Genomic DNA, 17283 nt, shown 5'->3' with positions numbered 1-17283 from the left:
TTTTCCCATCCCTGACTGAATTAAAACGTCATCAATAAACACCAAAGTTTTTTCTTCTTCTCATCGATTTATAATTCCCTTTCCAAAATGTCTCCATTTCTATTAGATATCACTGAACATGTGGTTTGAATAACGTCAGGCCTGTACTACAATAATGTTTCACTCCCTTCTCACCAATGCTTCCGTAAGTTCTTATAACCCCAGTCTAGTTTTCTGTACAAGTGGTAGATTACTTTTTGTTTCCTGTATTTTATTCCTCTTACATTCAGAATTTCAAAAAGTGTATTGAGCCAGCAGTGTCGAAAGCTTTCTCGTCATATAAGAATCTGATAAAGGTAGGATTGCCCATTTTAAGCGTATCACTTAAGGTAAGTCTTAGGGTCAGTTTGCCTAACTTGTTCCTACATTTCTCTGGAACACAAACTGATCTTCCCCAATGTCAGCTTTTACCAATTTTGCATTCCTATGTATTCATGCCTTTCAGCACCTGTTGTCTATGGATTCAAATTTATTACCATCTTTTTGAAGTCCGAGAGTATTCTCTCATATATCTTGCATACTAGGTTGAATAGTTCGATCATGTCTCTCTCTCTCTCTCTCTCTCTCTCTCTCTCTCTCTCTCTCCCAAGGATCTCAATAACACTGAGCAAATACCATCTTGGGTCTTTTTTCAACATAGGTCATTTAGTCCTCAGTCAAATTACTCTCACAATTTGTCTCATCATAACCTACTTCCTTTTCTCATTCAACAACATTGTCTTGAAGCTCATTTCTCTTCTATATATTCCTTCCACTTTTCAGCTTTCTGTCCTGGCTCTTGATATTCATAGAACTGTTTCTTTTTAATCCAAAAGGCTCTAATTTTCCTACAGGTAACATTTGTTTTTTCCTCTAATCATACATGGTTCTAAAGCCTTATATTTCTTGTCCAGCTATTCCTACTTGGCCATTTTGTACATTCTGCACTCACTTTTTAGATGTGTGTATTTCCTGTCACCTGCTTGATTTGCTGAGTTTTTATATTTTCTCCTTTCATCATATCAGTAAACATCTCACTTGTTATCCATGGATTCTGCTGGGCCACATATTTTGCCTGTTTGATCCTCTGCTGTCACCACAATCTACCTGTTTATCTTCTATTGTATTTCTTCCCCCCATTTCTGTCAATTGCCTCTGAATTTTTTTCAGTTTATCCACCTTTATGCAGTTTCTTCAGTTCTAAGCAGCAGCCAATGAATTACGTGTGCAGAATACACACATGGTCTTGGGGCTGGTTTGTAGTATAAAACCTCGTTTCGAAATCTCTGTTACCATTATGTAATCTGTTTGGAGCCTTCCGGTGTCTTATCTTATATATCCGGTATTTTATTTTGTTATATCTAAAAACAAAGATGATGTGACTTACCAAACGAAAGCGCTGGCACGTCGATAGACACACAAACAAACACAAATATACACACAAAATTCTAGCTTTTGCAACCAACGGTTGCTTCGTCAGGAAAGAGGGAAGGAGAGGGAAAGACGAAAGGATGTGGGTTTTAAAGGAGAGGGTACGGAGAGTGTGTGTGTGTGTGTGTGTGTGTGTGTGTGTGTGTGTGTGGGTTTTAAAGGAGAGGGTACGGAGAGAGAATATATATATATATATACCCGTCCTTTTTTCCCCCTAAGGTAAGTCTTTCCGCTCCCGGGATTGGAATGACTCCTTACCCTCTCCTTTAAAACCCACATTCTTTCATCTTTCCCTCTCCTTCCCTCTTTCCTGACGAAGCAACCGTTGGTTGCAAAAGCTAGAATTTTGTGTGTATATTTGTGTTTGTTTGTGTGTCTATCGACGTGCCAGCGCTTTCGTTTGGTAAGTCACATCATCTTTGTTTTTAGATATATTTTTCCCACGTGGAATGTTTCCCTCTATTATATTCATATCATTTTATTTTGTTATATATGTATAAAAGGTATGTCTGGAAAGTAAATACTATTTTGGAAAATAAGTCTAAACTTTTTTTTTAAAAAACCAAACTTTATTTTCACAAGAAAGAGCATCACTTAAACTCTAAGTCTATGTAGTAGTCACAATTGTTCAAACATTTGTAACAGCAAGAAAGTAACTTTTCTATGCCTCTTCATAGAAAGATGCTGCTAATGAAAACAGCTACTGCTGAACCCCATTCTTTTTTGCACTGTCATCGCTGTCATAGCGCCTTCCTCCAAAATCACACTTCAAGTTCAAGACCAAGTGGTAGTCAGAAGTTGCGAGATTGGGGCTGTATGATGGGTGATCCAACTGCTCCCACCAAATTGCTGAGTGACACCAGTACAATGGGGACATGCATTGTCACAAAGCAACACAGAGCCTTGACTGAGTATTCCATGCCTTTTGTTTTGAATTCAGTGTTGAAGTTTTCAGTGTTTCACAGCATTGTACCACACTGACAGTCTCACCTTTGGGAAGGAAGTTGTCAGACAGACTGCCCTGAATGCAGTGTACATGATTTTTTGTACTAGCAATGTTTTGATTTTTTTTTTTTGGGGGGGGGGGGGAGGAGAGATTGTGAGTACCTCCAGTCCATCAACTGTCGTTTTGATTCTGGAGTGACCTCACAAACCCATTTCATCAACAGTCACAATTCTATTTAAGAATTCATCTCCTGCATAAAGTATTCAGTACGAAATGTCAAAGCACTGCAAAGTCGCTTTGTTTTGCGGACTTCTATAAGCATTTTCAGAACCCAAAGGGGACACAATTTGCAAGAATTTAAGTGATTTGTGACAATCTTGTGCAAACCCATTTTCTAAATCTATGGAAACTCATCATAGACCATTCTTATTGTGAACTGTCTGTTTTCACGAATTATCTCAATTGCTTACTCGACTAAACCATCATTAAATTGTCCCACCCACTTTCTCATCATTTCATGTCATTACATTTTCACGATAAATCTCTAAAAGCTGGTGAATTTTAGCTGGCTGAGAATTCTTCCCTTTCAAAAACCATATTACCGAAGGCGCTTCATACTCTGTAGGCTCAGATATGGTCTTAAATGTTTTGAGTGATCACTATCAAATGTAAACGCAACACAATCCTGCTGTAACGACATCAGTGGAAAGACAATGAACCAGAGAGACGAGTGTGAATGTGTGGAACTGTGATGCTAGTGCTGCGGTGGTAGTAGAATGAGACTTTACGTTGTTTCTGGACGCACCTCGTACAGTTGGAAGGTGATTCTTGGTCGACATGATTATTTCTGGTTGGTTAAATGTGGTATATAGGCCACAATTAATATTATGTGGGGAATATAAAATGTTGGAGTAATTTGTGAATAGTGAATGAAAACATCATGCAGGATCTTACATTGCCACTAACTGTTCGACCATATAATTTTTGGAGCATATTTTCTGCAAGTTAAAGTCTTAAAAAAATATAATGCTATGGGCTAAAGAATTAGCGTTGTTGCTCTACAGTTTCCACATTTCAGCAGTTCATTAGCAACATGTGTAAAATAGTTGCCCAATTAGATTGTCATCTTCAGTATTAAGCATTGTGATATTAGATAAGGAGGCTACTGGGATAAATGCACATTTTTTCCTGTTACAATCAAACTGTACTATATTACTTCATGTCAGTTTGAATGTAGCAAGTTGGAGCAGTGGCTGCTTTCAAAATGCCTTCTTTATTATAAATCTTGTAAATACAAGAATGTATTTTTGTAGTGCAATTTATAACTAAAATAGCACATTTTTAAACTAAATATTGACCTAATTGAGCACAATTGTTCTCTAGCCTTACTTTTTCAGTAAAATTGGTTTAGCTGAAAATAGCTCTTAGAAGGAGCAGTGAAATATCTGCAGCTTTCATCTGGAATCCCAGTAAAAATGCTATTAATGAATGTAATTTATTTGGGTTCATTATCAAAATTATGGTAAGCAGCATTCTGTCCTTTTAATAATATTATTGTTATGCCATCCTGGACTTTCTGGGGTTAGTTTAAATTAGGAAATAAATTTAAATCAGCGCACACTCCGCTGCAGAGTGAAAATCTCATTCTGGAAACATCCCCCAGGCTGTGGCTAAGCCATGTCTCCACTATATCCTTTCTTTCAGGAGTGCTAGTTCTGCAAGGTTCGCAGAAGAGCTTCTGTAAAGTTTGGAAGGTAGGAGACGAGATACTGGCAGAAGTAAAGCTGTGAGTACCGGGCGTGAGTCGTGCTTCGGTAGCTCAGATGGTAGAGCGCTTGCCCGCGAAAGGCAAAGGTCCCGAGTTCGAGTCTCAGTCGGGCACACAGTTTTAATCTGCCAGGAAGTTTCATATCAGCGCACACTCTGCTGCAGAGTGAAAATCTCATTCTGGAAACATCCCCCAGGCTGTGGCTAAGCCATGTCTCCGCTATATCCTTTCTTTCAGGAGTGCTAGTTCTGCAAGGTTCGCAGGAGAGCTTCTGTAAAGTTTGGAAGGTAGGAGACGAGATACTGGCAGAAGTAAAGCTGTGAGTACCGGGCGTGAGTCGTGCTTCGGTAGCTCAGATGGTAGAGCACTTGCCCGCGAAAGGCAAAGGTCCCGAGTTCGAGTCTCGGTCGGGCACACAGTTTTAATCTGCCAGGAAGTTTCAAATTTAAATCACTTAATCAATGAATTAAAATCATGCCCTCAATGTGTATGTGATGATTTACCCTTCAGCAATATTTGATGATGAATAAGGTTGAAAACTGTATATCTTCATGCATTGTATTCCATAGATACCATTCAGAGGATGAACCTTCAGGTGTATGGAATGAGTCAAGTTATACATGAAAAACAGACAAGAAAATGATATAAACTTAAATCATACACTGTAGCAATAATAAACTGAAAAGCTTAGTACTCTTTGTAATTATGACAGTGAAATATAACCTAGAAAATTAGAGAGGAAGCCATAACACTGAAAAAAGCTGTTTGTTCCTCTGCTGTTTATCTTGGTAGCATATTATTTATTTGATTATAATGGTATTCTTCAAACAAAACAGTTACCTACAATTGTAATGTCAGTGGTCTGTTTACAATGCTTCAGTACTTATAAAGCAGCTTTACAATCAACTACTTGTCAAGTATTTAACAGTAATTTTCAAATCTTGCATCTAGATAACCAGATAACTTGCAGTAGTGGCTAATGAGAGATGTTTTTAATTAGTCATGAGTGGATAGTTTTGTCCTTTGTGTAAAATAGTTTGCTGAATACCTTTGTGTCACCATTATGTATTCTGTCTCAAACCTTCCAGTGTCTGAACCATAGACAAGGTAGCAGAGTTTAAATGTAAACATTTTTGTGTTTTGTGTTGTGATTTTGCAGATGACAGTTCAGCTGAAGCTGACATTCATTTACTAGTAACAAACAGCATTAAAGAGTAAATATACTGGGAAATGATTACGAGAATTCTAAAATGCTTAGAAACACAATCAAACAATGGAAACTCCAGGTTGGAATACCAACAATATTAGGAAATAAACAGATTGCTAGTCACTGTAAAGATTGTCTGTTGGATAAAGCCTTCTTCACCAAAGAAAACAAACACACATTCACACAAGCAAGCACACCTCATGCTTAATGACCACTACCACTGGCAGCTCAGACTGGAAATGCTTAGAAAGACATCTGCGAGGTGTGAGGTTATGTACTTTACACAATAACTTCTTCTGAACAAATACTTTATTTACTTCAGGCGCACTACACCAAAAAGGTAATTCCTTAAGAGAACAGGGAGTTTACGTCTGTAGAAAGATCATACCTTTGTTTTTTGATCAATATAATGACAGATGCTTCTAAGGGCATAATGCTCTTGATTAATTTTTATCCATGTATTGACTCCCTTTTAACTTTTTGTCCAACTGGACCGCAAAGAATTCCACACACTGCTTCATTCAGTACATGGCTATTGATGTCTACTTCTGGTGCTAAAATGTCATCTGTGCTTGTTTAAAATTGTATATGAGTCTTTGAGAGATTAAGACAAACTGTTAGCTGTGAATCACTTTGAGGACTGTCCACATATTATCTGAGTTGCATCTACTAATTTGAGTTTGGAACCTTGATTAGCATGCTCATGTCAGCAGCAAATGTTACAGTTTTTGAACTGTTCTTTAAAGTCATTAGAAGATCATTTATGTATGTTAAAATAAGTAATCCTAATAGCAACCTTTGTGGGAACCCACAGTATGTTACGCCATTCCGAGATTAGTATCGTTCTTGTGGCACAGTCTGATAATGTGATTCTTGGCTTTCTGTTGTGATGGTATGATGCCATTTGTTCGAGAAAGATGTCATTTATGCCATAACATTTTAGTTTGTCGAATACTATTTTGTGATCTACACAATTAGTTACTTTGCCAAGGTTACAGACTATACCAACAGGATATTTATTGTTTAGCTTTGCCAAGAATTCACTCGAGATCCCGTATGACTTTCTCAGTGGAAACCTATTAAGAAAAGTCAAACTGCACGGCATTTAACACATTCTGCTCGTAAGAATGAGACAACATTCTATCATAGGCTATTCACTCAAATACTTTTCAAAAGATTGTAAGGAATCAATCAGGTCCGTAATTAAAAGTGGTTTGCATATTTCTAGTTTTATAGATGGGTGCTACTACTGCACATTTAAGTCTGTCGGGAAATACACCCCCAAGTCTTTGACTGACTGACTAAAATGTAGCTTACGACTAATCCTATCGAGTCACAAAAAATTTTTAATACTCTGTTTGAAACACCACAATAGCCAGCAGCACAACTACTTTTTACACATAATCTTCTTCTTCCATTGGCCTCCTCAATAATTTTCTGCCATTCCTCTCTGGACTTTGCCATGGACCTCCAGTTATGGCAACCGACTCTGGCAGTGTCCTTTCCAACCTCGTCGCTCCATCTCAACCTAGGTTGTCCTCTTGCTCTTCATCCTCCAGGTTCACTGCAGCAGGCTTGCTTTGTGGGATCTGTCTTGAGTTGCATTACATGTATAGCCCATCTCAGTCTACACAGCTTTTTGAACTTTACCATGTCATCCTCCTTATAGCAGTCATAAAGTTCATCATTTCTTCACCTTCTCCAGGTCCCATTTACATATACAGGTCCAAAAACCCTCTCAGAATACTTCTTTCATGTGACCTCAATTTTTTTTCACCTTGCTTTGTAATTGTCCATGTTTCTGAGCCATAAGAAAGTACTGGGTGTATCAGCATTTTGTAAAGTCAGCACTTAGTCCCTCTTGATATAAGCTTGGATTTAAAATGTAGCAACATTCCAAAGTAGCATTGGTTAGAAGCACTTATGCCAGCCATAATTGCAGTAAAGGTGGTGCCATTTGCTTCTATCTTGGAGCCCAGATATGTGAAACATTCCACTCGTTAAAATGTCAATCCATCAAGGGTTATTGTGGGGTGTAAGGGTTGGTTAGCGCCATTATACATATACTTTGTCTTTCCTTCATTAGTTCTCAAACCCATCTTCTCTGCACTCAGTTTTAGAGCTGAAAATGTGCTTTGTAGATCTCTAAGTGTTCTGCTCATTAAATCCAAGTCGTCTGCATATCCCAGCAATTGTACAGGCTTATAGTAGATAGTTCCTCTTGTCCGAATACCCGATTCACATACCACTTTTTCAAGTACCAGGTTAAAAAGTAGGCAAGAAAGCCCATCTCCTTGCCTTAGCCCAGTTTGAGTGGGAAACTGAGGTGATAGCCTTAACTGCACTTGCACAATACTCTGGGGATACCTTAGGGTAACCTCTATTCAATGCACCAATTTTGCAGGCACTCTAAATTCCCGCATTGCCCCATAAAGTTTGGCTCTGTTTATTGTGTCAAACACAGATTTAAAGTCAATGAAAACACCAACATTGAATTTACTGGTCTTTTCTACTATTTGTCGGAGAGTATACACCTGGTTTACAGTTGACTTTCCTGGTTTGAACCCGCATTGATAGCTTCTGATCTGCTATAGGTGAAAGTCTACTAAACAGGATATTTGATAGTACTTTATATATAATATTTTAAAGTGTTATGCCTCTGTAGTTGCTGCATTCAAATAGATCTCCTTCCTTATGCACCAGACACACTATCCCTATATTCCATTCTTCTGGTAACTCTGCCTTTTCCCAGATGGGGCACTCAGTCCTGTAGATCCTACGATTTAGCTAAACTCCTCCAGCTTTCAATAGTTCAGATGTTATATTGTCAGTTCCTGGTGCTTTATTGTTCTTCAATCTGGCAATTGCTTTGTTCACTTCTCCTTGGGAAAGGGGGGGGGGGGGGGCACTATGGCATCACCTTCTGGAGAAACTGGGGACTCTGAAGCCTTCAACAGTTCACTGAAATACTCTACCCAATGCTTCAATACCTTTTGATCATCGGTCAGTAGTGTCCCATTTTTACTTTTACACAGGTTGATGTGCAGCTTAAATGCTCTTCTTTCACTATTAATTTTCTGATAAAATACTCTAACATCATTTGTTTTCCCAGTTGTCTCCAGCTCTTCAGTCTGCCTTCTTTCCCATTCCCTTTTCTTTCTCCGATTCAGTTTCTTCACTTCTTTGCTTTTATCTTGAGAATTTCTTATTGCTAAACAAGTATATGATTTTTCAAGCATTTTCCTGTATGCCAGATTTTTCTTCTGACTTTTCTCTTACATTCTTCATCAAACCAGGAATTCCTTGGTTGTTTTCCTTCTTTCCCTACCACTACTTCTGCTGCTTTAATGACTGCATTGCTGCAAGTGTTCCATTCCTGATCCAGGTTATCACTTACACTAGGGGTGTATAATGCAAGATTCTCAGCAACTTTCGCAGAGTACGTTTTAAAGAGGACTTCATTTTTTAACTTCGATACCATATACTTACTTTGAGGTGTTCCTTTGACTTTTCTTGCATTGGATATTCGAGCTCTTAGTTTCGCAATTACAAGGTAGTGGTCTGAATCTACATTAACTGAATCTACATTAACTCCTCTGTAAGTTTGTACATCTAGTAAGTTTGAGGAATGCCTGCCATCAATAATTACACGACCAATTTGGTTGAAGGTACTCTGATCAGGGCTACATGTTGCTTTATGAACCCTTTTGTGTGGGAACATAGTGCTACCTACAGCCATGTTATGTGACAGTGCAAACTAAATGGACTCTGTGGCCATTGTAATTTGTGAATTCATGGAGGCTGTGCTTTCCCATTACTGGGAGATAATGTTGTTCTTTACCAATTTGTGCATTGAGGTCTCCAATAATTATTTTAGTGTCATACACAGTGCATCTATCATAAGTTCTCTCAAGGTTCTCAAAGGTATCTTTATCCTGGTCATCTGATATTTCTGTGGGTGCATATACATTGATCAATGAGTAGTTTGAGAATCGGGTCTTTAATCACATATGTGAGATCCTAGATGTTATTCCAGTGAATCCACTCACTAAGTGTTTATATTTTTGTCTTACCGCAAACCCTGTACCAAATTCATAGTGGCTCTCTGAACCACGATAGAAAATTATCCAGCTTCCCCTATCAAGCATTCCATGTCCAGTCCATCATATTTCATGTAGGGCAATTATGCCTGCCTTGGTTTTACTGAGTTGACCTAGCAGTGACCTCAGGGCCCCCGATCTATACAGTGATTATACGTTCCAGGTTCCATAAACATATTTTTTTGTTTGCCTTTAACAGTACCGTGTCGTCGTTCATAAATTCGTCTGGCTTCTTTACTCTGAGGTTCCTGAACAAGAGGTTTTTTTTTTTTTTTTTTTTTTACAGGAAAGGGTTGTTAGCCACTTGCCCAACCCCCAACTTGGAGGACCAGGATTTGTATGAGGTTTACTCCTTTAGGGAAGCTTGCTTCACTACGCCTATAGAGCCTTCCCTGCCCTATGTTGTGGGACACACTTTGTCTGGCTCCTTTGTCAAGACCACTCCAGCTTGAGTGACCCTGCCAGTAGCTATGCTACTGCTGACACAGCTCTTGACTTCATCGGAGCACACAAACCCTCCTGCCTGGCACTGAAGGTACCTTCAATAAGGCGGTGTCCCCTGGGAAGGTTTTACACGTAATAACTTTTTAAAATATTCTTAGCAGTTGTATTTTTGAAACTAACATCTATTGATTGTGTAAACAGTGTCTACACATATATATCTTTCACAGCTGTGTTGCATTCAGATGACTGTAACTGAACTAGTACATTACAGCACAATCACTTTGGTAATCAATGTGCTACAATTTTCTTTATTCCTAAAACGTTCTATAATAAACACACACTGATGAGCCATAACATTATGACCACCTGCTTAACAGTGTGTTGGTGCACCTTTGGAGTGCAATACAACAGTGATTGTATGTGTCATGGAGTGGACAAGTCCTCGTAGGTTTCTGGAGGTATGTGGCACTGTACGTATGAGCACTGGTTGTGCAATAACCATACCTTATGGGCTGGTAATTTGTGGGCATGGAGCTGACACCATATTGCATCCCATGTGTGTTCCATCTGGTTCAGATCAGGTGGATTTGGTAGCCAAACCGCGAGACCGCTACGGTCGCAGGTTCAAATCCTGCCTCGGGCATGGATGTGTGTGATGTCCTTAGGCTAGTTAGGTTTAACTAGTTCTAAGTTCTAGGGGACTAATGACCTCAGCAGTTGAGTCCCATAGTGCTCAGAGCCATTTGAACCATTTGGTAGCCAAAACATCAGTGAGAGTTTACTGTCAAAACCACCGCAGCAAGATCCTGGCCAAGATTTATCCTGCTACAAGATGCCACTGTTATCAGGGAAGGCATTACACATGAAGTCATGCAAATGGCCTGCAATAATGCTCACAGAGTCCACAGCTGTCACAATTCCTTTGATTACTACCACAGGTCCCAATGGAATCCAACATGGATGTCGTCCACAGCACAGTACTACTCCCTCTGTTCTAAATCCGTGGCATGGTGCATGTTTCAAGCAGCTGTTACTCTGGATAACAGCATGTTCGGACATGACTGTCGACCTGATGCAACAAGAAATAGGATTTTTCTGGCCACACGACATGTTTCTATTGATCTGTGGTCCAATCATGATAATCCCATGCCCACTGAAAATGTAATGTCATTGGTTAATACAAGCACAAATATGCTTGTCTGCTACAGAACCCCATCTTCAACATTCTGCCTCGAATGGTGTGCTCTGAAACACTTGTGCCTGCACCAGCATTGTACTCTGTCATCATATCTGACACATATCACCACTTATCCTGCAGAGTGGGAAAGCCCTTGACCTTCATGTTCTATGAATAGGTGTGGGCATCCTACAACTTTTTGCCTACTCATGGTTTCACCATTGTTCAACCACTTCCACAGGTGCTCAAGACAGGAGCATGTGAACAGTCTACCAGCTTCATATATCATTGCTGGAATGGTTTCCCATTCATCTCTGCTCCATTTATTTGCCTTCCTCTCCATGTCGCCTGCCAGCAGTCTCACAGTGAGCATGGTGATAATGTTTTGTCTCATCAGTGTATAATGCTAAACAACTGGTAGTAAAGTTCCTACGGTGGTGTACCTCACGTGGAGAAATAGAGGCAAAGTTACCCTTGTCTCATACAAGGTCTATAAGAACAGCCTCATTAAATGCATTAAAATTATGGAACACATTTTTTGTGCTAAGCAGCTTCTTTGTTGGCATAAGATTATCCCAGTTCACCTAAGAGCACACATTTATGAAATATCAGACCCAATACAGAACTGAATTAAGAACGTCTTGATAGATAACAAAATGTGCAGCACTGGAAGAACATAAATGTAAATTTAGGTCAGTATTACTCAATAACAATGTTCACTTTGAGGAATAACCAAGAAAAATTTTAACAAAATGTATTTAGAATTCATGTATTTGCACAGTTACAGATAATGCACAAATTACATGGTCACTTACAATTTAATAAATAAAACGGACAACATAAAACTGCATTTGATTTTCACGTTTGACACAAATTGAGACATCTCCACAAGACTGACCCTGGCAAATGAGACTATGGATGGCTTTTTTGGTATCAATAATTCAAAGTCAATTCCATGGTCTTATCACAAGTGCAAGACATTTATTCTGGAATATATGTTACAGTTGCTGAGAAAATAACAGCTGTGAGTAGAATCATAAAAGTTACAATGCATGATGCAATTGTAGTAAGTCATTCATATAGCTGAACATGTATTATATTCACAGGGCTGTTAAATTATGCAGATAAGTTGGTGTGGGGGTGGGGTGGGGGTAGGGAAAGAGGGGGGGGGGGGGCAGGGAAGAGATCAACCTCACTGAGAAAAATGCATAATCCCAGTTGCCAGGATCAGATTACATGCATAAAATCAACACTGGATGTGTTAACTGTAGCACTTATCCCATGCCCATCACCACTTAAATGAACTAACAAGGAAACATTTTATGTTACTTTAAGTATGCTTCAACTGAAGGTTTCTGCTATGGAATGATAAATTGTACAAGTATAGCAGTGTAACAGAACAGTATCATAACTGGCCTAATTTAATATGAAATTCAGTCATGTTTACAAAATTTAACAACAATGGATACACAAAAGCACACTGAAGAAAATAAAATTCAGATTGCTGCCTTAACTTGAAGTACAGAACCATGACATACAAAGAATAACTGAGAAGAAAGATGTGAATGCTGGATGAAAAGAGGGTTGTGAATGACTGCCAGCTCTATCCGAGATATTAAAAATATTTTTTTCTGTTAACTTCAAGTAGTAACAATAAGCTGAGATGCATTTCACATTCTTTATCATATCATTATGGATCCATTCTGTTTTTTATTTCTGTTATATAGACTTGTGCAGAAACTTTAGCTTTTGATATCTGAAGTTTGCATTATTTTATTTCCTGATGCTGTCATTCACTCCCCAATCCTCCAAACACCAGGCAAGCAAGATCAATCTATGAGTCTAGCACAAATGAAATATGGGGAGAGGTAACCACACACCCACTCTTAAGTACTGTCATTTATCTGCAGGTGACTAGCTACTTTCCCTCATTTTTGCTGTGGTTGTTTCTATCTTGATATTTTCATTATTGAAATACCACATACAAAATATTTTCCTGGACAACATGGCAACTTTTAGCATACACAAATTAATATGATAGTTACATCCTCTAAAGACTCACTCCACTGAAGAGTAAATATTACAGATTCATGTGTACATAATGATCACTGGCATTTATTTGTTGCTGCATCAAAAGAACACATCAAGAAGTCTACAAAAAGCAAGTTTAACAATTAGAAAAATCACACATATAATTAAATACTTTTCATTCTATAAAATTTTTTGTAAATGCATATTTGTCTTGCAGTAGTACATTTCTTATACGATTAAATGCTTTCAACACATGTACAAAGAAGCTGGGAACAAATGAATAACACGTTTTCACAATGAAGATCTTACTTCTCTAAATCATTTCTTTTTAACAGAATACTCTCTTAAGGGTTGCCTTCTTCAAAGAATATTGCACTAGGTCAGAGGACAAAACTAGTTCGTTATTTAAGAAGTTGATCAGTGGGGAAATTTTGAATTAAATGTCCCGTAAACAAGTACCCTGACAACTACAGTCCTCAAAATACTGCAAATACTTTAAGCAGGAATCGATTTTAAATGAGATGATACTTCAATCACAGTATCAATTGACAGCAGTCAATATTTATATTTATGGTTTTATATAATGAAATTTAATTCCGCTATAGGAAAAGAGAAGGAACAATAAATAGCTAAAATATATTGTGAAACTATTAGGTGTAAATGGAATTTGTATTGAAGTACACACAGAATACTTTCCTTTAAAATGTTATGCTATATATCTGATAATACTGATGGTATCTTGCTCTAGTTTCTGTATGGCAAAGGCAATTTCCCATAGAAATTACCACCACCTTGAAAGCACAGAATGAAAGTAAATCATTAAACTCCACATTCCTGGCTTTCAATGGTAACATAGATAATGGATTAATATGAAAGGAGAAAGTGAATATAAACATTTTTAACTTGTGCTCTCTGCTTTCTCTTGCCTTATACCAGAAAGTGGAGGTAAAGATTGAGGGAGAGGGGAAGCAATAGCAGAGGGGGATAGAAAATATTAGTCTATATGATGGAAATCACATGAGGATTATGACAGGGCACTTGATAAATGTAACTGAGAGGACAGGGGTGAGGGGCTAGTAGCTTGCTGTCTCCATCAGTGCCCTGTCACTTACAGTCACTTTCTGAAACAAAAGTGCTACGAAGGTTATGACAACGACACCTGTAGTGTCATTCATGAAAGTTACATTGACCACAAAAACTACAAAATGAAATTAACAATAAACATAAAACTACCTATGTGTGCTGCTATGCAGGCAAAAACTAGATCTTTATGAAACTAAATGAATATTATCTCCACAAGTTGAAACAGTGATCATTAAACGACAGAAAACAAGAATTATAACACAACAGAACACACCTATACAAAAGTGTAAAAGATGTAGATGATTAATATACAATGAACAACATACATCTTGAAGTTATATGTTTTATACAGAAAATAAGTCTTTAAATGCTAACAAGTGTTCACATACGGCACAAGTTACAGGAAAATTGACCTGCTTTCTGTCTGAAACATACTACTCAGTCTGACAAGATCATCTATGCAATGTCACTTTCACATTCAGTCTTTATTTAAACCTGTGTTGTACTGCCCCACACTCGAGATACAACTGGTCGTGAAAGTCTTTTACCTATTGTCTGGACTTGGAAACCAATCTTCATCAGAGCTTCATGATCCAAAATTTTCCGTCCATCAAATATGTATGCTGGTTTCATCATTCCATTATAAATGCGTTGGTAATCAAGAGTCTAGAAATAATAATAATAATAATAATAATAATAATAATAATAATAACTGTAATAACTGTAATGAGTTTTACTATCAGCACAAAAACTGTGAGGGGAGCACTTAAGCATGAAAGTATGATGGCATGCAGTAGTTTATAAAATTAAGCTGTTAACATTTATATGTTTATAATTACAGGCTTATTCCACTACATGAAAACTTTTCTCCTACAAGCAAAAACCACATTTTAAAATTCTCATGCAATTGTCTTAAAGTGCTTGTACAAGACGAGGGGCAACTGACAGCAGGAAATGGGTAAGGAGTGCAAGAAATTGGTAGGAAGTGGGAGGAAAAGGTATGGTGCATGGAAAGGAGGACGTGGGTGCGGGTATGGATGTGGATGTGCACATACCATCAAACTAACCCATGTTTCAAAATATGATATCAAAGACAGGTAATTCTATCAATACTTACAACAAACTCATCCCACTCAGTACATAGTACTATAGCATGTGTTCCCTTTGTTGCTGTATATGCATCACTATGTATCTCAATTGATTTCTTCACCTTTTCAGGCTCTTCTGTGACAGATGGATGTGTCAAGTCTTCAAGAATCTGTGAAGGTTCCACCTAATACAAAGCATCAACATCAGTTACTGCCAAAAATGGTAACAGTTGGCTAGAACACTAAGTGACAAGGCAGCATGCCAGCTATGAGATATTTTCTCTTGTGCATTTGTGACAAAAGTAATGCAGTTATCTACATTACCTCAATGAAAGTAATAATGTTGTGAATATTTTTGGAAGTATACATGTTGTTCTTTTATTTACTTGGTTATCTTGAGGACACATTATGACAATTGTTCTAAGCTACCAATATATTTCCTCACAGACTGCTAAAAAAAGGAATTTAAAGTTTATTACAAAATAAATGCTCTGTGAATAAGAATCTACATAAACAGAGGGAAGAAAAAGAAATTACATGGTAATTGCATCTCATATTATGCAGTGAGAATTATCAAGAAAGTACGTCTTCGTACTGAAGCCAGAGACTGGAATTGTCTCCTATGAAAGAGCCTGTAATCTGCTGAGTCATTATCTAGAAACACCCGCACATTATTGAACAGAATCACAGAAACACAATATTTAAAGGAAACTAAGTATCACGGACTGGCACGATGATGTGTTTTCTAGTTTGGAAAGACTTTTTTGTCCAAAATAAAATGCTCACAAGCCTCTCTTTACATGGTGAGCAGCAATCTATCCTTATCATATCAATTTTTGTTATTCCATCCTGGATTTTTCATTACTTGAGAAAGAGACTATTTGCCACAGACATTCAATTTTGATAATTTTGGATTTTTTTTAAGACAATGTATTTCTGAAATGCCTCTAAACACAAACAACTGATAAATAAATGAAACCCTTTTTCACAAACTTTATTGTACAAAGTAGGTTTTGAGTTATAGGACCAGTCTCTGCTATGTAACTGATCCCAGAGATGAGAACCAAGCAATTCTATTTCTGTTAATTGTATAATTTTAAAGTTCTCTCTGTTGTTAGTTTTGATACAATTATATACGGAATTACATTTTCATTAGTCCGCCTCCATAGCATAGCAGTAGCATTACCGCCTACCACGCAAGGGGGCCTGGATTCGATTCCCGGCAGGGGCTGGGTGTTGCATGTCCATCATCATTTTCATCAACATTGACACGTCCCCGAAGTGGCGTCAACTAAAAAGACTTGCAATATGGCAGCCAAACCCCAAAGAGGATATCCCGGCCAATAAATGCCATACGATCATTTCATTTCACATATTCATTAGCACAACATTTACCATAAGTATGACTAAACATACACTGGACTAGAGCTATGCACAGGAATGGAATCTTTTGTCATTATCTACTCATGAATGAAGACACAAATTTTTCTTCTATGCCAGAGTTGTAACATTGTCTAAAAAGGAATGAATAATTGAATTGTTCGTTCATTCAATAATAAATGTGGGGATACAGACATTTGTTTCTTAGTTGCTGATCTCTCTGAGTGAGCTCTGCACACTTACTCTCTATGTGCAAGACTTCTACATCTACTTTGTATTTGTTATATTCATCTAAACAATGTTCAGAAAAAAACTAATCTGTCTTCTTCAATACATTTAGTCACAGTTTTGGTAAATGCTGTCCTAATGAATTTTTAAATTGTACTGCCAACAGAGATAGTTTACAGTTTAAGTCTAAAATTGAAAGATTAAGAAGTTGACATGTTAATCGTTGCTTGGTTCTCATCTTTGGTATCAGTTGTGTATTGACACTGGGCTAATAACCTGGAACCTAGATTTTACAATAATAAAGACATTTGTGAAACAAAGCTAAAAAACTGTTTTGTTTGGTTAATACAATATTTCACCAAGAACCCACAGCTGAATAAAA

The 17283-nt window shown here is 37.6% G+C and overlaps 1 protein-coding gene across 2 annotated transcripts in view; it reads right to left on the bottom strand.

The window, feature by feature from the left end:
- The window catches only part of LOC126259331 (UDP-glucose 6-dehydrogenase), a 93504-nt gene that overhangs the window by 1900 nt on the left and 74321 nt on the right, over positions 1-17283 (bottom strand). Inside the window, exons 9-10 of one of the 2 annotated variants that reach the window (XM_049956027.1) lie at positions 15323-15478; positions 14754-14871 (exon numbers count right to left, since the gene is read on the bottom strand). In XM_049956027.1, coding sequence (XP_049811984.1) covers positions 14754-14871; positions 15323-15478 — 274 coding nt within the window. Of the gene's footprint in view, positions 1-11844; positions 14872-15322; positions 15479-17283 lie in introns of those variants that run through there. The other variant, XM_049956028.1, reaches the window with a different exon arrangement.

The sequence above is a fragment of the Schistocerca nitens genome, chromosome 5 (genome assembly GCF_023898315.1).
Source record: "Schistocerca nitens isolate TAMUIC-IGC-003100 chromosome 5, iqSchNite1.1, whole genome shotgun sequence".
NCBI classification, from domain to species: Eukaryota; Metazoa; Arthropoda; class Insecta; order Orthoptera; family Acrididae; genus Schistocerca; species Schistocerca nitens.
The sequence above is the reverse complement of the archived record's forward strand: the minus strand, read 5'-3'. Positions and strand labels throughout refer to the sequence as shown.